Genomic DNA, 24,517 nt, shown 5'->3' with positions numbered 1-24,517 from the left:
ATGTCAAGCTGCATTTCACAACATTACATGGAATTGATGTATCCTATGTAATTTTAGTTCAATTCACCACCTTTATTCTCAAGCAACCGCGCACTAGCAAAAAAAAGTATTCACTTTTTACTTTTTTATTCAGATATTTTCGGGTAGCTCTATCTAAAATAAAGTACATACTCAATGAGTGACTAATTACATAATGAGAAAGGTCATCACTTTATCATCTAATAGTAAAATAGTTCAATTCAGATTACTGCTGAGTCGATTTTTATTTTTCATTCTAATAATTATATCAATTGTTAATACTCCAAATACATATAAGAGTAAAGCAAAACAAAACAGAATCCCCAGCAGAACATGTCTTGACTGATGATAGTTTAATTATATATAATTCCTAGAACCTATACTCTAAAGTAAAGAAATGCTGATTTAGTTTATTACCATAGTAAAAAAATACATGCAAATATGCGATAATAGAGTGGAAGAAGAAAAAGCATTATGCATCTTCATACTTTGAGGACAAGTGGATATTATGAAATCGGATATTGGGCCCCCAAGCTGTTTTGATTATTAGTATTATTACAAACCTTTTTTCCGAAAACTTTAAAAATCTGCATTACTTTTTTCACAGAAAAGATAAGGAATCAACGAAATACCGTCCACACACGTGGCTGTGTTGAATGCAATACCGTTATATCCATCCATCCATCCATCAACGATCAACAATACAATACATTTCCCGTTGTAAAGGTAAAACCAAAAACCATGCTATTTTAGTATTATTCTGATAATCTTATTTGAGCATAGGCAACAAATTACAAAATTAACAATATAACATCATTGAACAGCAAACAACAGCAACACCAACACAGTAGCAGTTAGATGGTGGTCTCTCTTCCTAAGACTATATATTGTGTTATCATTCAGTCACATTCACATCCTTGTGTGCTTCTCGTGCCTTCCTCACTTTATACACCTGTTCTCTCATGTGACTCTCTCTCTCTACCTTGCTCTTAATTCCTTCTGGTTTAGTTCTACTCCTACCTCCTTCATCTTCATACACACACCATAGTTAGTAGTACTCTTAATAATTAATAACTCTTCTTTGTCATTAGTACTTTCTGGTTAATATCTGAGTGGATAACTACTCTCTGAGATGATGCCCCCTGAGCAAGAAACAACTATTGCAACAAACATTCCAGCCATCACAACCCGACAAGAGACCAGCTCGGTCCACCATGAATCAGAGGGTTCAAACACTAACAAAATCAAACCAAGTTTAGAATTGGATGATAATGGCATTCCTCCGCAGCAACAGACTCAGCCAACAACACCACCACCACCATCAAGATTTTCCGTTCTTCACCAATCCTTACGCCCCATTACCCTCAAAGTACTTATAAATCGTCTCTCATCTCCTTATAATTAATATATAACCACCGGTTTAGATTCGCAAAATAATTTTATTTTTACTATCTAGCTATTTTCATCCATATATAATTATAAAATTGTTACATTTATTTTATTTCATATTTCATTTTATGTGACATTTTTTCTAGTTTATCATGCGACGGCACCAATAGCCTGTTTGGAAATTTGGATATAAGGTTAGTAGTGTTCTTGAGAGCTACTCTACCGAAAAAAGTTACATATTTTCCGTAAAACAAAACTCTCAAAAGTACTTTTTCACTTGTATCCAATCAGGCCCCAAATTAACTAAGTTAGTGTGATGAGAGCATCATATGATATAAAGATTGTTGTAAAAACAAGTTATTCTCTACTTATTATTTGTATTGGTGTATCTTTTTGTGGTATAGTTTGAAGACGTATCCTACACTATAACCTTCGAAAGCCAAAAGAAGAAGGGTTGCGTCTTACGTAAAGAATCAAAGCTAAGAAGAAAAGTCCTCACCGGAGTGACTGGAGTAGCGAACCCCGGCGAGCTAACGGCAATGCTGGGTCCCTCCGGCAGCGGCAAGACGACCCTCTTAACCGCCCTGGCCGGAAGACTCGCCGGAAAAGTCTCCGGCACCATAACCTACAACGGCCACACCGACCCCACCTTCGTGAAACGCAAGGTAGGGTTCGTTCCCCAAGAGGACGTTCTCTACCCTCACCTCACAGTGTTGGAAACCCTAACCTACGCAGCGCTGTTGAGGCTTCCGAAGAGTTTGAGCAGAGAAGAGAAGAAGGAGCACGCGGAGATGGTGATCACGGAGCTAGGGCTAACACGGTGTCGTAATAGTCCCGTTGGAGGGTGCATGGCTCTGTTCCGTGGCATTTCGGGTGGGGAACGGAAACGGGTCAGTATCGGGCAGGAGATGTTGGTCAACCCGAGTTTGTTGTTTGTTGATGAGCCCACCTCGGGCTTGGACTCCACCACGGCCCAACTTATTGTGTCGGTGCTCCGCGGGCTCGCCTTGGCGGGTCGAACCGTCGTCACCACCATCCACCAGCCCTCCAGCCGGTTGTATAGGATGTTTGATAAGGTGGTCGTGTTGTCGGATGGGTACCCAATTTATAGCGGGCAGGCGGGTCGGGTCATGGACTATCTCGGATCCGTCGGATATGTCCCAGCTTTCAACTTCATGAACCCAGCAGATTTCCTTCTTGACCTTGCTAATGGTACGTACTAACTAGTGTCACCAAATTAAGGGCTCATTTCTTTTAAAGTTTGATAAAATTGATTTTGATAGAATTAATGTTTGAAGGTTATTCATGATTTTAGTGTATAAATTATTTAAATCTTTACTATTAGATCAATCTTAGGCATGGGTTAGAGCTAAAAAAGAATTAGAATATATGTTTAAAGAAATTTTAATATATAGTACTAATGAGAAGTGTATCTTTAAATTAATGTTAGCCACAAGTTTTAATGATATATGGTGAGGGGAATTTATTTTGTAAGTTTGTCAATGGGGCACTAAACATGTCTTCATGACTTTTGAAACCTTAATGGTTGCTATTTTTATTTCTGTGATGAGAAAGGAAAGTTTGGGAGTTTGTGCATGTCAACTTCAAGAAACAAGATTGACTATTTTGATTTTAACACTTGTCGTTAATTGGGTAGGTGATGGTTCGTTTTCAAATTTTAAATAATGGAGGTGCGTAAATAATAAAGCTTGGGGATTTTATCTCTGAACCCATGAACCTTGTTCTCAAGGCGGCAACATCTGCTAATAATAATGGGTCATTAGAAGCAGTAAATTGATAAGACACAACACAACATAACGAAAGATATTCATCCCCCCTTGGACCAATTTCGCAACATGTGAGTCTTCTTTTGTGTTGGCATAGATCTACAGAGTACAGAGAGAACAAACTTTATGTAAAAAATATCTAAAAGCAAACGAACACTTTATGTAATAAATGTTAAAGGTGTTTGGAATGGTCCGATTCTCATGGTCGACAGATAAAGTTTTGAAAAAGATATAGACATACAGATGTGATTTGGAATAAATTAGAACTGCTTTTTGTTTATTATTACCTTTGATTTACCTTGAAATCTTTTTGCATATATTTCCATGTATCACAAGTTCTTACGAGACATCCTAAATGTTTATAAAAGATTTTTTATTTTTTCTCCAATTATAAGTGCTTGTTTTTCCTCTCTTTTCAGTATTTGTTTTCTTTGAATTCAGCGTCATTACATTTGCTCTCACCCTTACTACTGGGGTACTTTTTCTTATTGTGAAGGTAAAAAGTTCTTTATGGCAGCGCAATTTTCCTTCAATTTAATCAACAGTTACAGCATAACAACAATGGAGTCTTTAGCCAGTGTGTTATTGGCCATGCTACGACAGTTAGAAGTCCATTCTACTTTAATTCTAAAATTTGATGAGAAATTAAATTGAATTCCCTATAATTGCACAAGATATTTGAATTGAAGCACAGAAATAGTGGTTGCCGGGTGGTGGAAGCATCTTCAATCATGGTTGATAATTTATCCTTGGATCACGTGTTGTTAAATTTGGTCACTTGAGTCTAAAAAACACTAGTGGATTTGCATTCAATTTGTTGAGAAACCATACTAGAGAGCCTTCTAATACATTAGATTCTGTGGTTTGGCAGGGGTAGTTGCTGATGTCAAACATGATGATCAGATAGACCACCATGAGGATCAAGCTTCAGTCAAACAATCCCTAATGTCATCTTTTAAGAAGAACTTATATCCTGCTCTTAAAGAAGACATTCACCAAAACAATACTGATCCGTCAGCTCTTATATCAGGAACACCTAGACGTAAGTGAAGTTTTCTTGCTCTATTGAATATTGATGTTGAACAGTGTTAATTAGTTATGCACAACACCATGGCTAAATGACACTATTATTTATGCCTGATATATAGGCTGTGATAACCATTGGACCTCTAGCTGGTGGGAGCAATTCAGGGTGCTTCTTAAGAGGGGTTTACAAGAGAGGAGGCATGAATCTTTTTCTGGCTTAAGGATTTTCCAAGTCTTGTCTGTATCCATTCTCTCAGGACTTCTGTGGTGGCACTCTGATCCTTCACATGTACAAGATCAGGTATTTATATTATGAACCTATATTATGATTTTCGGATGAAAATTCATAGGTACATGACTACTTGTAAAAGATACTTGCCATTTTTCTTGTGCTATATACTCAATTCCTAGTTAATTTGCATTAAAACATTCAATAAAAATCCAATGGGTATAGTTTAATTGACAACACATGCTAAATTTGTGGGACAAGATCTCGCAAAATACATTTTTAGAGAGGGACGAAAAATTTTAAGTATGACTAAGTTTCAACTCAAGGATTAGTCTCATAACCGACTCAAAAAACCGAAACTTATGGGGATATCTCGAGATTCCACCGGGGAGCCAAAGGCCCCAATTATGATGGGAAAAAAACACTCAATAAAAAGTGGTATTTTAATTCTTGAGTAGTAGTACTTATTAACAACATGACATTTGTAACAGGTTGGACTCCTTTTCTTCTTCTCCATCTTCTGGGGATTCTTCCCTCTCTTCAATGCCATCTTTGCCTTCCCTCTGGAGAGGCCAATGCTAATAAAAGAAAGATCATCAGGGATGTACAAACTCTCCTCATACTATGCTGCTAGGATGGTGGGAGATTTACCAATGGAGCTAGTGCTTCCTACCATCTTTGTAACTATCTCCTATTGGATGGGTGGTCTCAATCCTTCATTGGTCACATTTGTGCTAACACTCTTGATCATGCTTTTCAATGTTCTAGTCTCTCAAGGCATAGGCCTAGCACTTGGGGCCATTCTCATGGATGTGAAGCAGGCCACATCACTAGCTTCAGTGACCATGCTGGTATTTCTCTTGGCTGGTGGATACTACATTCAGCAAATGCCGGCTTTTATAGCTTGGTTGAAGTACATTTCTTTCAGCCACTACTGCTATAAACTACTAGTAGGAGTCCAGTATTCAGTAAATGAGGTATACGAGTGTGGACAAGGGTTGCATTGTAGGGTAAGAGATTTTCCTGCCATAAAGTGTTTGGAGCTTGAGGATACTATGTGGGGAGATGTGGCTGCATTGACTGTAATGTTGATTGGATACAGAGTTGTGGCATATCTAGCCTTGAGGATGGGGCAGCCTCACTGACCAAGACTTGACAAATTAGAGACCATGTTATTAATTTTCAAGTTTGGTTGTTTTAATTAATCACCCCTCAGTTAATGTGGTGATTCGATTCAAATTGTACGGTGAATATCTTAAGTCCTTGTGATTAATTGACATAAATGAAGCAATCAAAATTTGTTGAGTATAGTCCAATTTTTTTGTGACCAGATAGACTCCAGCTAGTGTTTTATCAAGAGGGGAATAGTTTATTGCTGCCATCAAAAGGTGATTTTGGATCTTTATGGGCACATAATTATTGTTTCAATTTGGAACATATCATAAAGTGAATGCGTATTCTCTCAGCATATGTATTTGGCCTTGTTTATATTATGGGCACATACTATTGTTCATTCATTTTATAATTTTATTGTTTCGGTACTTGCATGGATTCATTCAATTATTATCTTGTTGAAGTGAAATTGCAAAACCAATCTAATTAATTGAAAATTCTGCACACCCTGTCCTGTATTAGGGGCTGACTCCTTAAAACGATTCAGTGGGTGTGTGGGACTGGTTTTGATGAAACGAGATGGTAATACACCTTGAACTAAAGGCAGGCAGGGCAATTAATTTTGTATAGGGAAAGTAAAAAGTTAGTTATTGGTATATTTCCAATTTTGATCCACTTAGTTGTTCAATACATGATTTGAAAAGGTTAATCACTTAGTGACTTAATTAAATGCTTGAGGGTTTAATTGTTCTTAAACCTCCAATATGTTCATCAAGAAATTATTTTTGTAATATTTTTAAAATAAATATGTCCAGTTATTCTGACACTTCATCGAGGAATCCTTTATCCTATAAAGTTTAATCTAGTATTGTACATAAATATTCAGATGGATCGAAATAATTTAGTACTGTGACGTTATCAGAAAGTGTGAAATATTATTTCAAAAGCAGAAGAAAAACTTTGATGGGTTTGATGGTTAAAAATACTCATAGATCTTGTCTAACATAAACACATATCAAAAGTATTTTTCTCAATTTTGTTGTTACTTCTTTGATCATGTCAGGCACATTTTTTTTTTATGTTACCTTTGATTAACAGGGAAAAGAACCCAAAATTGTTATGTCAGGCACATTTTTTTTTATGTTACCTATAAATCGAAAACGTCTAAGCAACTCTACGAAACCTTTATAATTTGAAGGGTTTTGGAACCCTCATCTAAGTGGACAAATTATTTACATACATCTCAATTAATGAGGCCACATCGGTATTACTTGATAAAATTGTAGGTTTTGCATTTTAGTCCCTGTTATAATTAAGTTTTTTCATTTAAATCCTTTGCTTGTAGTAAAAAATTATTTTAAGTAAATAAAGTTGTTCCTTTTATTTAACCCTAAATTGTAACCCAGCCGTCAAGGAACTTTGTTGTTAACATTAAGGGTTGGTTCTACTTCTCTTTTCTGTATGCGATCTTTTTCCATTGAAGTTGTTTTCCGTTGTGGTCATTTACGTGATCGCAGATTCATAAAATAGAGGTATGCCTAGTTGGTTTTGTTAGGGTTATTAGGTAACTATTGATGTGTGTTTGATTGTTCCAAAATCATACATTGTTGTTGGAGGGATCCCCTGTGGAATTTACGCAGAAGGAAAAGAGAATTTTCAATTGAGACATCATGCCGGCGGTTTGTGGATTTGATAGCTATAAATTCATTAAATTGTGAAAAAGAAATGTTATGTTCGTCAAACAATGATGGGTTAACAACGGCTAAAAATGGGAGCTCGACAATGTTCGCCTAGGCAGATATGGAATATTGGGGCTGCTGAGTTTAGGGTTTTCATATGTCTATTTGGGCTCAAATGCAAAATAATTGTAATTACTTAATATTATTATATTAAATAACAACGGACAAAATTGCACAAAATAAACTTCACAAGAAATAGATGATATGACTTCAGTAAATGACATGTCCGTTTGGTATATGTCCACGTACATGAGGGTACCAAAACCCTACAAAATGAAAGGGCACAGGAAAATTTGTCAAGGTCTTTAGCTGTTAGTACCAAACAAAGAAGAACATATTCAATTACTAGTCTTCTAGATGGCATCAGATAAACGGCATATGAATCATGCCAGCCTCAACATGTGAAACCAAATTGTAGAATATGAATCCAACAATTAATAATATCTACAAAATATGCCTAAGGTAAAAAGCATTAGATGCGGCAGCATTATCCCTCCATTATCACATAGTTGAGATTATTCCATTCCCTCAAGATGGTTACTGGAAATTTGGTGCATGTAATTAGTATCCCTATGCTCAAATTCAGCTATAAATGGATGAATCTTGTAGTGTTAAAACCTGAGGCTAGGAGAAGAGAAGTGTTCCCTTAGAAGAATAGTGTAAAATGGCATCACTCAAAGCTGAGAAACCTGTTGAAAAATCTTGTTGCTCTCAACCATCTGCAGGACAGGTGAAGAAAGAGTCTTCTGCCAAACCTAGTTCAGGCACTTCCAAAGCCCCGGTCTCGAAACCAACCCCAAAGAAAATTCCAAGCCAGACTAGGAAGAAGGTATATATATCTTAATATGTGCATGCATATTAGCAAATTCTTTTTTAAGCTCATTTCATAGTTAGCAAATGCTAATAGTATTCATGTTACACCCACACAACACCACCATAGCATACATGCATGACTTTTACTTAATTGACTCTGGCACTGATCATATAATCTTTGATTGGTTTTTCAGGCAAGCAGCAATAAATAAGCTGAAGATGCAGGAGTAAAAAGTACGAAAGACTAAAAAATAATAGTTGTTGCACTTGGAATTATGGGAAGAGTCCTAAGGATACTGTTATATGGTGCTCTTCAACCATGTTTATAAGTAGTGCTATTAATGTCTGTACCACTTGCTTATGTTATTTTCTCGTCATGTAACTCCAAGATGCCTTGGCCTAATAAATAAAAGATACTTATTCTATGATGAAGTTGTTCAAACAGAAATTTTCATTAATTTTGATACTCTTTTTCCCTAACGGATTAAATATATACTACCACTTTCTCGCACACCTAAATATCAGGACTCAAAAAAACATCTTTTTCTAACGTCATTTTTTTTTTCTTTGCGCTCATTTTATGTTTTTATAAAGTATTAAATTACAAAATTATTAAATTATTGAAAAGAATGAAAAATGAAAATAGTCGATAAATTATTGTAAAGACAACTGTGATAAAAAAAATGAAGCCCGCAACCCGCCCAACAAGATTAAAAAAAAGTGTGAGGACTGAGAAGTGTAATAGAAACTAATGAAGTAAACTACTATAGTATTATTTTAGTTCCTCAAATTGTAGAATTGTAGAATGCTATCATAATAATCAATTTCTGAAATGAAAAAAAAAAGACAAATAAATATTTGAAATTGAATTTTGATAGCATGTTAATTGATTCTTGTCGTCAACAAAGTAAGTCTAACCATAAGTAAGGCCCAAAACATATTTTAAAATATTTTTTTTACTTTAAATAAAGAATTATATGTTAGAATTTTTTGTTTTAAAAAATTAATAACAAATATTTTTTTCTTGGTGAACATAAAATTTAAGTTTTAGTTGTCTTAAATCCTTACACTTGTCCTGATCATTTTTAAAGAATTTAGTTAAATGGTGATAGGCATGCAGCCATGTGTCATGTCACAGGTAAACATAAAATAACACATTTTTATAAGATTTTATTTTTGAACAAAAATCCATTTTAAAATTTATTTCATCTATTCTATGACTGAAACAGGAGGAGATATATGTTATACCACGATTTTGAATCAAAATAAATATTTTAAGAAATTCTTTAGGGAATAAAATGATAATGAGATACTTGACAAAAAGAAAGTAAAAGAATCATTCAATACACCAATTAATTGATATGAGATTATTTTAATTTAATCAATAATTTCAATTTTTGTGTGTAACTATATTAAAGATTTAAAAGAAGAATTTTTCAACTATAATAATTTTATTTCGAACATAATTGTGTCAAAGATACTTTTGATGTAGACAACAAAAAAAGAAGGCCAATAAAAACAATTCAAAAATTATTTTCATTTTAATCGCTTACATATACATAAAAATTATTATTATTGTTATAGTTTTTAAATTTTATAATTATTTCCTTCATTTCAAAATGATTGATGCTTTAGTATTAAAAAAAAATTAGACTGACCGATATTTTCAATTTTCATTGGCATATTAAGACTTATATTCCAAATTTTCCCCCAAATAAATTATATCAATTTAATATTTTTTATATTGTGCCTATCAAATTTTCAACCACCACCATTACTCACCAAATAATTATAAGTAATATATTTATGAAAAGTAAGAATATTTTAATAAAATTGTTTCAATAAGTAACTTATTTATTATGGTAATATATGTGGAAAAAAAAAACTTAAGTATCAGTCATTTTAGAATGGAGATATATAGTATCATTATAATTCATAAAATTTACAACTTACTATCATTATAATTATAATCTTTAAAAATCTAAAATTAATTATACTCATATCTATTAATAATACTGTCATACCCCATTTTTGACCCGTTTTTATTTCTTTTTTCTCGTCTTTTAAGCCGGAAATTTCTATCATTTCAGATGAAATTTCGGCAGGGAGGTATTTTAAAATACCTCATTTTTGTTTTGAAGACGCCCCTTTTTTATTATTATTATTTATTTATTTACCTTTTTTTATTGTTTTTTTATTTTTAGTTATTATTTTCTTCTTTTCTTTTCCTTTTATTAAGTGTTTTTTATTATTATTATTTCCGTTTTTTTATTATTAATATCTTTATTAGTATCTTCTTTTCGTTTTTTTTTATTTATTTTTTTTTATTTTTTTTATTATTATTATTTATTATTTTATTTTTTTATTTTTATTTTATTTTATTTTTATTTTGCTGTTTTATATTTTGTTTTTTTTTCTTTCTTTTTCTTTCTTTTTCCTTTTCCTTTCCTTTTTTCTTTTTTCTTTTCGGTTTTCTCGGTCCAGGCCCAGAGGGGCTCTTCGTTTTTTACCCTAATTATGACCTTTAAATGCTGCATTAATTACTGTGCATGTCAGAGAGAGAGAGGGCAGAGGTGAATACGAACAGTCGGAATACCAACAGCCAAGCCACCACTAGCCACCACTAGCCACCGCTCAGCGCCACCCTCCCCCTCCGTGAACCACCACCATCGGCCTAGCCACCGCTCAGCACCACCCTCCCCCCTCCGTAACCCACTCACTCACGCGGCCTAAAGCCTACATCAGAGCCACCACTCAGCGCCACCCCTCCCCTCCGTGAACCACCAACACAAAAAAAAAACCAAAATCATCTTGCTCATACTATTCATTTCCTTCCCTAGAAATCGAAACGTTAGAACAGAAACACAGCAAACACAGTAACCCACTCACTCACGCGGCCTAAAACCTACATCAAAACCACCACCAACGGCCAAGCCCACACCCAAATACCACCAACCACAAGCACTGCGTCAAACACCCACACCCACACAACCCAAGCTGTAACCGTTTTCACTCTGAAGCTTAAACGATAACATAAGGACAAAGGTAGTTCACCTTTTTTCTAAGATTCAAGGCTAGATCTAGGCTTTATCAGTGTTGGTTTTCAAAAAATAACGGTGGATTTGAGAACTAGGGGAAAAAAGGAATTCAAAACATGTAGTTTTTTTAAAAAAGGAGGAGATTCTTTTTCCGACACGGCGGCGCCGCCACCCATGGCCGGCCAGCCACTGCGCCGGTAAACAGCTTCCGGCGGTATGTGGTTAGAGAGAGAAGAGAGCTTCTGAGCGTTTCTTTAGAGAGAGGAAGAAGTTGGATTTATGTTTTTTTAGGGTTTATTTTCTAATTTATACTGCTGCCATGACCAAGGCTATGGTGCACGCGGATCTCTGTGTCCCCATGGACCATCAGGGTTGAACCGTTAGATCCTAGATCTAACGGCCGATGTTATCCCCTGTTTTGATCAGATGCGTCTCACCTCTTGGTTTTTACTTTGTTCTTCTTCTCTTATGACGTTTGATTAAGATCTAATGGCTAAGACTGTGTCTCCCCATGATCAAATCTGGACGCTTCGATCAATCTGACGATTCAGATTTGATCTGTTAGGCCCACTTTCTTATTTTGAGCCCATTTCCTTTTTTCTGTTCCTTCTAGTATTTTACTTTCTACACTTCCCTGTTACTTCTGCACCCCCTTTTCTTCTTTTTTTTATTACTTTTTTTTTTTATGCATCATATTTACTTTATGCCCTTGCATTTTTTTTATTTTCTTTATTTATTTTCCAGCACCATATTTATTTTATGTCTTGCATTTTATTTTCCAGTATCATATTTATTTATTGTCTTGCATTTCTATTTTGTTTATTTTTATTTTATGCATCATATTTACTTTATGTCTTGCATTTTTTTTATTTATTTTTTTAGCATCATATTTATTTTATGTCTTGCATTTTATTTTCCAGTATCATATTTATTTATTGTCTTGCATTTTTATTTTGTTTATTTTTATTTTATGCATCATATTTACTTTATGTCTTGCATTTTTTTTATTTTTTAGCATCATGTTTATTTTATGTCTTGCATTTTTATTTTCTTTTATTTATTTCCAGCATCATATTTATTTTTATGTCTTGCATTTTATTTTCTTTATTTATTTTATGCACCATATGTATTTATTGATTTGTATTTCATGCATTTTATTATTTCTTCTAGCATATTTATTTTAATGCATTTGCAATTTTTATTTATTATTGTCAATTAGAATGTACCTAGGTCCAATGTAAATAAAAAATGAGAATCTGCACCGACACTCACATTTATTTTTATATTTTCCGTCGAGGACGATCATGTGACTTGAACGGTATCCGAGGAAAAGGGCCCTCACTTGATCCAACGTCATTTTAAGGGATCCGGCGCGTTTAGAATTATCTTTGCATAACAAAAAAAAAAAAAAAAAGTCAAAACCCAAAAACTTTCCATAATCAAAATTTCAAAAAAGGGTCAATCTTTTTCTTTCTTTCTTAATCAAATCTTTAATCAATCTTTAATCAATCAAAACATTTTTTCTAATTTAAAATCAATCGAACTCACTTCTTTTATTCTATGCCTTTTCGGCCTCTTACCTTGCCTAAACTCTTCTTTTTTTTCGAACTTTAAAATCAATCAAAACCAACCACTCGACTTTCTACCCCGAACTACATGATTTTGATCCCATTCGGGTATGTAGGCAAAAGACTTTGTCTTTCCAAATCAATAAAAAATAAACAAAAACTTTTTTCTTCTCCTTTCTTCTGAATCCATCTCTTTAATCTTTTCACACTTAAGCATTTATTTCCAAACAAATAATTAATTTAGCATAAAGATAAAATAAGCAAGAGGTTCCTATAGAGTACTATAGACGTTTAGGGTGCTAGTACCTTCCCTTTGCGTAACCAACCCCCGGACCTTTGATCTCTTAAAAACTAGGGTTTTTCGAGCTTTCTCCCTTTTCTTCGGAAAAATAAAAGATCGGTGGTGATCTTAAAATTGCGAGTCAATGCTAATCAATAGCTTGATATCCAAAAATCACCGCGACAGAAAATGGCGACTCCACTGGGGATCACACTCCTAAGTGGGTTAAACCTATCTTGTTTTTCTTCATCTTTATGCTTTATTATTATTTGTAACTGTGAATACGTGCTTAAGTGTTTGTCTTTTACGCGAGTGGTGAGATAAGTCCTACACCCGGACTTGAGGGAAACATAAGATAGGATGGTGGTATAATCATAGTGTCTTTCCGAGAGTGAGTTTCGGATGTGGCACATGTGATAACCCCGCTCAATGGAGGGATCTTGGGAATATTACTATGTTGGCATGAGTAGTCGTGTTCAGCACTGATATTTCCAAGCGACCTATGAAGTTGAGGACCTTTAGTTACCTTTAACCCATCTTAGCCTTTTAGGACGTAGTGCGGTGGCTAATCAAGAGTAGTCTTGAATTGGTTGATACGCGATACTACACTCAAACGAGGCTTTCCTATGGACGTTGTTGGACCGGGAGTAGTCCCGTAATCCGACAATATCCGGAAGTGGTCAATGACTTTGGGAACTTGGTAGAACCCGTGATACAGGTACATATGAAACCATAGTCCTTACCAAATGGCGTGTTTACCCTTAGCTCCAACATTTTGGACTTAACTTCACCATGTTTTCTCCATACTTTGGCATAATCATGCATACATGCATCCATGCATAAACTCATTCTTTTTTTTTCTTCATCCAAATTATCGAAGGACTTAGACAAGCTTTTTGTAAACTTTGTAGATATGGACATCCCACTGAGAAGCACTAGGAAGTACCTTTTCAAAAAAACAGACCTGTTGAGATTAAGGGAGCTAGCATCTTTAGTAAGTGACCCAGTTGATTTTCAAGCTCATCATGGGAAGTTGCTCAGAATTCTTAGAGTAGATGTTGAGGAAGGATGCCTAGAGACCCTGGTTCAGTTCTATGACCCGCTCTACCATTGCTTCACATTTCCCGATTACCAGCTTGTCCCCACACTTGAAGAGTACTCCTACCTAGTAGGTTTCCCTGTGCCAGACAAGATACCTTTCCATGGTTTTGAGCCTACCCCTAAACCCTCCGACATCGCAGCCGCCCTCCATCTTAAAACCTCCATCATCCAAGCAAACCTTACCTCTAAAGGAGGCCTCCAAGGTCTTCCCACCCACTTCCTCTACCAACAAGCCTCCATATTTGCTGAAGCAGCTAGTATACTTGCCTTCCATTCTATCCTAGCCCTCCTTATATATGGCCTTTTACTCTTCCCAAATGTTGACAACTTCATCGATATCAATGCCATTAAAATCTTTCTTACAAAGAACCCCGTACCCACTCTACTCGCCGATACCTACCATTCTATCCATGACCGTACCCAGGCTGGTCGGGGAACCATTTCTTGCTGTGCACCTTTACTCTATCAGTGGTTTACCTTCCACTTACCTCAATCCCGTGCCTTCAAGACCAATGATGACAAACTTTCTTGGCCTCGCCGAATCATGGCTCTTGACCCATCTGACATTGTTTGGTACCAAGCAGCTAGTGATGTTGGAGAGATTATTGTGAGTTGTGGTGAATATCCCAACGTACCTCTTTTGGGTATGCGTGGCGGAATTAGCTACAACCCACTTCTCGCCCGACGACAATTCGGGTACCCGATAAAGACAAAACCAAACAACCTTGCCTTGACTAATGAATTCTATCTTAACCATGGAGATCACTCGAACAAAAGGGGAAGATTCACACAAGCTTGGAGCGCTATCCGCAGACTCAACAGAAGTCAGTTGGGAAAGAAATCAGACTATGTGCACGAATCTTATACCCAGTGGGTTATTGATAGGACCAAGAGCTTTGGCCTACCCTACCGCTTACCTAGATACCTATCGTCCACCATCCCACCATCATCCTTGCCTATCCCCTTTGACACTAAGGAAGAGTTTCATGAACAATTAACCAAAGAAAGGCAAGAAAAAGAAACTTGGAAGAGGAGATGCCAGGAGCTCGAGCAAGAGAATGAGACTTTGAAAGGGAAGATAGCCCAACAGAGCCGTGAGCTTTTTATCCAGAACCAGAGGATGATTGAGAAGGACGACTTGCTTCGTCGGAAAGACGCCTTGCTCCACCGAGATGCTAGAAGGAAGAGGAGGTTTATGGACTTGTTCTCCCGTGCACATTCAGATTCCGAGGACCCATCTACTCCGGGAGTTTGAGTCTGAAGTACTTAGGACCTTATGTTTAGATTTTAGCTCCCAAAATCTCTTGACTTGTAAAAAAAAAAAAAAAAAAAAAAAAAAAAAAAAAAAAAAAAATTTGTAATATTCCAATGCTTAAGTGAAGTGTTCCAGTTTATGATGTTTACAATTTCTCTGACAAGTTCTTCGATAATAATTTGTTCCCTTTCTTTTTGCATAAGCATAAGCATGCATCATGTTGCATTCATGGTTTCTAAATCGAGTCTCACACTGTGTTCACTACTTCAAAAGGGGAGGAGTCAATCAATCGCCGCCCAAGGAAAGTGGCCCGACGAATTCTCCACAAACCCACTCGCATTTACAACACCAGGGCCAATCGGAAGAGGATGGATATAGTTGAACAAGAAAATCAGAGTCTCAGGGAGGAGGTTGCCACTTTACGAGAGGGAATGGATAGGTTGACGACCATGATGAGTGCTCTCCTGTCAGCCCAGAACTCTCAAGCTGCCGCCGCTACTGTAGAGCAGCCCTTGGTGAGCACAACCCCGCTATCTACGGTGACTTCTCCGCCTCTCTTTTTGCCTCCAGGTTGTACATGGGGAATGCCACCTCCAGTCTGTGGAAGCCCCCAGGCCGCTGTATCTGAAGTTCCACCTCCTTTTGCTCAGCAGTCAGCACCGATTCCGCAACCCAATACCTCTTTCCCTAAAGCTGCAATGACTTATTCAGCTCCACTGATTCACACTATTCAACAAGAGGTTGAACCAATTTTCCAAGCTGAAAATGTTGTAGCCTTCGACAAGATGGAAGAACTCCAAGAAAGATTTGATGGTATGCAAAAGGAAGTCGAAGCCCTCCGAGGAAGAGATCTGTTCGGGAAGGACGCCTGTGAATTATGCTTGGTCCCAAATGTTACTATCCCTCACAAGTTCAAGGTGCCAGACTTTGAGAAGTATAAAGGGAACTCTTGTCCCCGCAGTCACTTGGTGATGTACGCGCGAAAAATGTCCATGTATACTGACAATCATAAGCTGCTTATTCATTTCTTTCAGGACAGCCTGACTGGGGCCGCTCTGAAATGGTATATGAATTTGGACAGCGCGAGCATTCGTACTTTCAATGACCTGGGTGAAGCATTCATCCGGCAGTATAAGTATAATCTGGACATGGCCCCAGATCGTGATCAACTCCGTGCGATGACGCAAAAAGAGAAGGAAACATTCAAGGAGTATGCCCAACGTTGGAGGGAAGTGGCTGCCCAGATTGTCCCGCCGTTGGAAGAAAGGGAAATGACCAAAATATTTCTGAAGACCCTGAGCCAGTTTTATTACGAGAAAATGGTTGCAAGTGCACCAACAGACTTCACTGAAATGGTCAACATGGGGGTGCGATTAGAGGAAGGTGTCCGAGAGGGACGTTTGACTGGGGAAAGTGCCCCTACTGCAAGCAATGCCAAGAAGTTTGGAGGCCACTTTGCGAAGAAGAAAGATCAAGAGGTGGGAATGGTAGCTCATGGTAAGCCTCAGCAGAATTTCACCCCATATCGTCAGGTTGCGAATGTCGCATCCACTATCCCAAACCCATCATATCACCAACAAAGGCCACAATACCCTCCACACCAATACCCTCCACAGCAATACCCTCCACACCAATATCCTCCACAACAATACTCTCCACAACAGTGTCATCCACAACAATATCCTTCACAGCAATACCTTCAGCCACAATACCCTCAAAAACAACAAAATCGCCCGCAGACCCTCCAACAACCATATCACTCACAAAACCGCCAGAAAACAACCTTTGATCCAATCCCGATGAAATATGCTGACTTACTCCCCGCCCTGCTCGCCAAAAACCTTGTCCAGGTCAGAACACCCCCTCGTACACCAGATGTTTTACCTCCCTGGTTTCGTCCTGATTTAACCTGCGTTTTCCACCAAGGGGCCCCAGGTCATGACGTTGAAAACTGCTATGTCCTGAAGAATGAAGTGCAAAAACTTGTCCGAGCCAACTTGCTATCCTTCAAAGATCAGAATCCCAATGTTCAGGCGAACCCTCTGCCGAACCATGGGCCTACTGTCAACATGATACAAGATTGTAGTGAAGAAGGTGTCATCCTAAACGTCCAGCACATTCGAACCCCCCTGGTCCCAATACATATCAAGATGTGCGAGGCAGCTCTGTTTGACCATGATCATGCAGCGTGCGAAATATGTCCAGTGAATGTAAAAGGATGCCCGAAGGTACAAGAGGACATACAAGGGCTGATAGACAGCAGAGAACTAACCATCACGAGGAAGGACAGAGAAGTGTGCGTCATTACCCCCGAGTTTCAGCGGTTGGAAATAAGCTATAACAGTGGGGAATCAACTACTACTCCACTAGTGATTAGTTTGCCAGGACCTATGCCGTATGCTTCTCTAAAAGCGGTCCCTTACAAGTATAGTGCCACGATGTTGGAAGGTGGGCAGGAGGTGCCTTTGCCTTCTCCAACTCCTGCGATTTCTGTGGACAACATTGCTAGTGACGGTAAAGTTCTAAGGAATGGACGTGTTATCCCCACATTGTTTGCAAAGAAAGTGAATGATTCGGCAGTTAAACAGGCGACAGTGAATGGCCCCGGTACAAGGAAGGAAGTAGGCCAATCCAATGGGACTAGCAAGAATTCTGATCATGACGAGATTCTGAAACTGATCCAGAAGAGTGAGTATAAAGTAGTAGACCAGCTGCTGCAAACTCCCTCAAAGATATCCATTTTGTCTCTGCTATTGAACTCAGAAGCACACCGTGAGGCTCTAATGAAGGTGTTGGACCAAGCTTTTGTGGAGAGGGACGTGACTGTTAATCAATTGGACAGTATAGTAGGAAACATTACTGCCTGCAATAATTTAAGTTTTAGTGATGAAGAGCTTCCTGAGGAGGGGAGGAACCACAATCTGGCGTTACATATATCGGTGAACTGCAAGTCAGATGCTCTGTCGAATGTACTTGTGGACACTGGTTCCTCATTGAATGTAATGGCCAAATCCACATTAGATCAACTTTCCTACTGGGGGCCTCCCATGAGAAGAAGCGGGGTGGTGGTCAAAGCGTTTGATGGATCAAGAAAGTCTGTTATCGGGGAGGTTGATTTGCCCATTACAATTGGGCCGTTTGTTTTCCAAATTACATTCCAGGTGATGGATATCCAAGCCGCATACAGTTGCCTTTTGGGTAGGCCGTGGATCCATGAAGCGGGGGCCGTGACATCCACTTTGCATCAAAAGCTGAAGTTTGTCAGAAATGGTAGTTTGATCACTGTGAGCGGAGAGGAAGCCTTGTTGGTTAGTCATTTGTCAGCTTTTTCCTTTATTGGTGCTGATGAAACAGAAGGAACCTCTTTCCAAGGCCTGACTGTAGAGGGTAAAAAGCCAGAGAAGAATGAAGTATCTTTTGCTACTTGGAAGAGCGCACAGAAAGTGGTGCAGGAAGGAACAGGTGTAGGATGGGGAAAAGTTGTGCAGTTGTTAGAGAGTAAAAACCGCGAAGGACTGGGATTTGCTTCTTCTGCAGGATCCGCAACGAACAGTGTTGGATCAAGCTCCATTACTAGCACCTTTTGTAGCGCCGGGTTCATCAACAACTCGCCAGAAGCCAATGCTGTCTTGGAAGATGTTCCTGAAGAGATAGTGCTTGCATTTGTCACACCTGGAAAACTTGTTCGCAACTGGGACGCGGTTGACATCCCTGCAGTGGTTCATGCATCAAAGTAATGTGTCTTTGTTTTTCTGTTTGTTTGTTTTTCAAAAAAAGATCCTTTCGTCTTGCCCAGGACGAAAGCGCAATTATGTAGGGCTGTTTTGTTTCAAGCACTACTCTTATTAATGGAAAATGTGGTTTATCCCGATATCTATGCTTATTGCTCTTTCTGGAAAATGGTAACACAAAAAACCCAAAAATATTTTTTTTTTTTTGTTTTCTGATTTCAATTAATTAAAAAAAAAAAAAAAAAAAGTCTGCATTGTACACTCATTTTTCTAAAGTCAATCATCAATCATATGCAGACTAGTTTATGAGCCCGTTGAACATAATAACCCTGCACTCTCTCCCAACTTCGAATCTCCTGTCTACGAGGCTGAAGAGGAGGAGGATGATGAAATCCCGGAGGAACTTGCTCGGTTATTGGAATATGAAAAGAAAACCATTCGGCCTCATGAGGAGGTAGTAGAGGTGATTAACTTGGGAACCGAGGAAGATAAGAAGGAAGTCAAGATTGGGGCATCGCTTGAGGCAACTGTCAAACGAAGGGTGATTGAATTACTCAAAGAATACGTCGATGTGTTCGCATGGTCGTACCAAGATATGCCTGGCTTGGATCCCCGTATCGTGGAGCACCGTTTGCCTTTGAAGCCCGAATGCCCACCGGTCAAACAGAAACTGAGAAGAACTCGCCCTGACATGGCTCTCAAGATCAAAGAGGAAGTACAGAAGCAGATCGATGCAGGTTTTCTTGTCACATCAGAGTATCCTCAATGGCTAGCCAACATAGTGCCTGTTCCAAAGAGGGACGGCAAAGTCAGGATGTGTGTTGACTACCGGGATTTGAACAAGGCTAGTCCGAAAGATGACTTTCCTCTACCTCACATCGATGTATTGGTTGACAGCGCTGCAAAGTCCAAGGTCTTCTCCTTCATGGACGGTTTCTCTGGGTACAATCAGATCAAGATGGCAGTTGAAGACAGAGAAAAGACATCTTTCATCACGCCTTGGGGCACCTTTTGCTACAGGGTAATGCCTTTTGGGTTAATAAATGCAGGTGCCACTTACCAAAGAGGCATGACCACTCTCTTTCATGACATGATGCACAAAGAGATAGAAGTGTACGTGGATGATATGATTGTCAAGTCAGGCACTGAAGAAGAACATGTCGAGTACTTGCTGAAGATGTTTCAACGGCTGAGAAAGTACCAACTTCGACTGAATCCCAACAAATGTACCTTTGGTGTTAGATCTGGAAAACTCTTGGGTTTCATTGTCAGTCAGAAAGGTATTGAAGTAGATCCTGACAAGGTCAAGGCCATTAGAGAAATGACGGTTCCACAAACAGAGAAACAAGTGAGAGGTTTTCTTGGGCGTCTAAATTACATTTCTCGTTTCATCTCGCACATGACAGCCACGTGCGGACCTATATTCAAGTTGCTTCGAAAAGATCAAGGGGTTGTTTGGACCGAAGATTGTCAAAAGGCTTTTGATAGTATCAAGAATTATCTGCTAGAACCTCCAATTCTTATACCTCCAGTTGAAGGAAGGCCTCTGATTATGTACTTGACTGTGTTAGAAGATTCTATGGGCTGTGTGCTCGGACAACAGGATGAGACCGGAAGGAAAGAACATGCCATCTACTACTTGAGCAAGAAGTTTACCGATTGTGAGTCCAGGTACTCCCTACTTGAGAAAACTTGTTGTGCACTAGCTTGGGCTGCCAAGCGTCTTCGTCACTACATGATTAACCACACCACCTGGCTAATATCCAAAATGGACCCGATCAAGTATATCTTTGAGAAACCCGCTCTGACAGGAAGAATTGCTCGTTGGCAGATGTTGTTATCCGAGTATGATATCGAATACCGCACCCAGAGGGCAATTAAGGGGAGTGTTCTTGCTGATCATTTGGCTCACCAACCAATTGAGGACTATCAACCCGTCAAGTTTGACTTTCCTGATGAAGAGATTATGTACTTGAAGATGAAGGATTGTGAGGAACCATTGCTTGGAGAAGGTCCAGATCCCGAGTCTAGATGGGGTTTGATTTTTGATGGAGCCGTGAATGTCTTTGGCAATGGAATTGGGGCAGTTATTATCACTCCTGAAGGTAATCATCTCCCTTTCGCTGCAAGGTTACAGTTTGATTGCACCAACAATGTGGCAGAGTATGAAGCATGTATCCTGGGCATTGAAAAAGCCATTGACTTGAAAATCAAGAACCTTGACATTTACGGGGATTCAGCTCTCGTAATCAACCAAATCAAAGGAGAATGGGAAACTCGCCACCCCGGCTTGATTCCATACAAAGATTATGCAAAGCGTTTGCTAACCTTCTTCAACAAAGTGGAGCTTCACCACATCCCTCGTGATGAGAACCAGATGGCAGATGCGTTAGCAACTTTATCCTCCATGTACGAAGTGAGTCACCGGAACAATTTGCCAACAATCAGAATTCAGCGCCTCGAGAGGCCCGCTCACGTGTTTGCAGTCGAAGAGGTTGTTGATGATAAGCCCTGGTTCCATGATATCAAGTGTTTCCTTCAAAGCCAGGAATATCCACCCGAAGTATCCAACAAAGACAGGAGAACTTTGAGAAGATTGTCTGGTAATTTCTTCCTAAATGGGGATGTTTTGTACAAAAGAAACTTTGACATGGTACTACTCAGGTGTGTAGATAAGCAAGAAGCAGAATTTTTGATGCATGAGATACATGAAGGCTCCTTTGGTACTCACTCCAATGGACATGCAATGGCAAGGAAGTTGTTGAGAGCAGGTTACTACTGGATGTCGATGGAGACAGATTGTTGCAAGCATGCAAGGAAGTGCCACAAATGCCAGATTTATGCTGACAGAATTCATGTACCACCAACTACACTTAATGTTCTTTCTTCTCCGTGGCCCTTCTCTATGTGGGGCATCGATATGATTGGTAGAATCGAACCAAAAGCTTCAAACGGGCATCGTTTCATTCTAGTGGCTATTGATTACTTCACCAAGTGGGTGGAAGCAACATCTTATGCAAATGTGACTAAGCAAGTTGTGGTCCGCTTTATCAAGAATCAGATCATCTGCCGTTACGGTGTGCCCAACAGAATCATTACAGATAATGGAACGAACTTGAACAACAAGATGATGAAAGATTTGTGTGAAGAGTTCAAGATTGAGCATCACAATTCTTCTCCTTACAGACCTCAGATGAATGGCGCAGTTGAAGCTGCAAACAAGAATATCAAGAAGATAATGCAGAAGATGGTGGTTACATACAAAGACTGGCACGAGATGTTACCGTATGCTTTGCATGGGTATCGCACTTCAGTGCGTACTTCAACAGGGGCAACCCCCTTCTCTTTGGTGTATGGTATGGAAGCAGTACTCCCTGTGGAGGTTGAGATTCCATCAATGAGAGTTCTAATGGAGGCCCAGTTATCAGAAGCTGAATGGTGCCAAAGCAGATATGATCAGTTGAATCTAATTGAAGAAAAACGCATGAAAGCCTTGTGCCACGGACAACTTTATCAACAGAGGATGAAGCAAGCTTTCGACAAGAAGGTTCGTCCTCGCGTGTTTCAAGAAGGAGATCTTGTGCTCAAGAAGGTTTTATCTTTCCAACCCGATTCTAGGGGCAAGTGGACGCCCAATTATGAAGGCCCATATGTCGTCAAGAGAGCTTTCTCTGGTGGTGCACTGACTCTTACGACTATGGATGGGGATGAGCTCCCTCGTCCCGTGAATGTGGATGCAGTCAAGAAATACTTTGTCTAAAAATAAAAGAACAGCTCGGTAAGTCGAAAACCCGAAAGGGCGGCTTAGGCAAAAATGAGCGTCTCGGTTGGTCGAAAACCCGAAAGGGCGACCCAGGCAAAAGTTAGAGACATCAAACAGAAAAATAATTAGCCTGATAGGTCGAAAACCCGAAAGGGCGATCTATGCAAAATTTAAGGACCAAAAGACAAAGTAACTGCATCGAGATGATCTTTGTTCATTTGAGGCACAATGGAATGTCAAGGAGACCCTGAATCTGAAGCATCCAAACAGTGGGATTCAAGGTTGTCAGAGGGAACAACGGTTATTGTGTTCAATGAACCTTCGATTTATATTTACCATTTTCCAAACTTTGTAAGATCAGTGGAGCCATGCCATTGGCAGGTCACCACTCTTTCAAATAAATTTGAGCCTGTTGCCTTTCATTTGGAATTCTCATTTATTCAGCTTATAAAACCTTTCCTTTTTTTTATGGTAGCATTTGAAACAAAATATTTCTCAAAATCATAAATTTTTCTTTCATGTCTTTTTTTGAGAAGCACAAACAACAAAACACTTTTTCTATGAACTCGTGAATAGATGAAGGGTGTGTCAACAGCTATCCTGAGAATGGATAAACCTTGCAGGTTGCACGTGGTCAATTGTTTTTTTTCAAAAAAAAAAAAAAAAAAAATAATAATAATAATAATAATAATAATAATAAATAATAATAATAATAAGCATGACCACAGAAGCACTAGCTCTTCTACCATGTTTTTTTGGATTGGCACGTTCTCCCAAGAAATGTTTATTCCCCATCGGTTGCTGCATACGCCGGGCTTTACTCCGTCACTATTTTGATACACCCTGGTGGCATCATCCCCATTGAAGATTGCCGAGTGTTTGTGATGCGACGTCGGGTCACTTTCCATCTTACCTGTCCAATCTTGTTCCATCAAATTTATCATTCACATAATCATACAAGTCAATCCTCCATACAGTCATACAAGTCGGGTCGTTATTCAGGCATTCATACGTTCATGCGTATACACATTCATGCATATACAATAAAGACAATATCATGCGTACATGGCTGCATTAACCATCATGAGTCTTGCTTCAATCATCTTTTCATTTCAATCAATCATGAATAATTTGTAACCTTCTATTTCCCCGAGTGTCATCCTCAATGGGTCTGATCCAAAGGTGTCACCCTCTCTCCGCCAGGTGGCAATTTCTTTAATGAACAGCTTGTGCATCATTTGCCTCTGTTTCATGTCATCAGTTGATTAGTTCAGCAATAACCTGAACAGTTGACATTTATCTTTGTTTTTTGTCAGTTGACTAGTTCGGCAATAACCTGAACAGTTGACATTTATCTTTGCTTCTTGTCAGTTGATTAGTTCAGCAATAACCTGAACAGTTGACATTTATCTTTGTTTTTTTGTCAGTTGACTAGTTCGGCAATAACCTGAACAGTTGACATTTATCTTTGCTTCTTGTCAGTTGATTAGTTCAGCAATAACCTGAACAGTTGACATTTATCTTTGTTTTTTGTCAGTTGACTAGTTCGGCAATAACCCGGACAGTTGACATTTATCTTTGTTTTTTGTCAGTTGACTAGTTCGGCAATAACCCGAACAGTTGACATTTATCTTCAATTCTGGACAGTTGGCTAGTTCGGCAATAAC

At 38.6% G+C, this 24,517-nt stretch overlaps 2 protein-coding genes, 1 long non-coding RNA gene and 1 pseudogene across 3 annotated transcripts; all 4 read left to right on the top strand.

The window, feature by feature from the left end:
• The first annotated feature begins 847 nt into the window (after window positions 1-847).
• On the top strand, window positions 848-5,759 carry LOC114401275 (ABC transporter G family member 21-like). The gene is made up of 5 exons (XM_028363750.1): window positions 848-1,387; window positions 1,812-2,619; window positions 4,066-4,236; window positions 4,343-4,521; window positions 4,941-5,759. Exons 1-5 carry the CDS (start codon window positions 1,151-1,153, stop codon window positions 5,592-5,594), a joined length of 2,049 nt encoding a protein of 682 aa, XP_028219551.1. The 5' UTR covers window positions 848-1,150; the 3' UTR covers window positions 5,595-5,759.
• Window positions 5,760-7,796: 2,037 nt separating this feature from the next.
• Window positions 7,797-8,542, top strand: LOC114402485. The gene is made up of 2 exons (XR_003664448.1): window positions 7,797-8,130; window positions 8,309-8,542. It is a non-coding gene; the product is annotated as an uncharacterized LOC114402485 (long non-coding RNA).
• A 5,371-nt stretch (window positions 8,543-13,913) lies between these two features.
• On the top strand, window positions 13,914-15,356 carry LOC114402159. Its single transcript, XM_028364667.1, has one exon. The coding sequence runs from the start codon at window positions 13,914-13,916 to the stop codon at window positions 15,354-15,356; it is 1,443 nt and encodes a 480-aa protein (XP_028220468.1).
• A 368-nt stretch (window positions 15,357-15,724) lies between these two features.
• LOC114402158 lies at window positions 15,725-22,847 on the top strand (annotated as a pseudogene).
• Window positions 22,848-24,517: the final 1,670 nt, after the last annotated feature.

This window comes from Glycine soja, chromosome 20, assembly GCF_004193775.1.
Source record: "Glycine soja cultivar W05 chromosome 20, ASM419377v2, whole genome shotgun sequence".
NCBI lineage: Eukaryota > Viridiplantae > Streptophyta > Magnoliopsida > Fabales > Fabaceae > Glycine > Glycine soja.
This window is presented reverse-complemented; position numbering and strand designations above follow the sequence as displayed.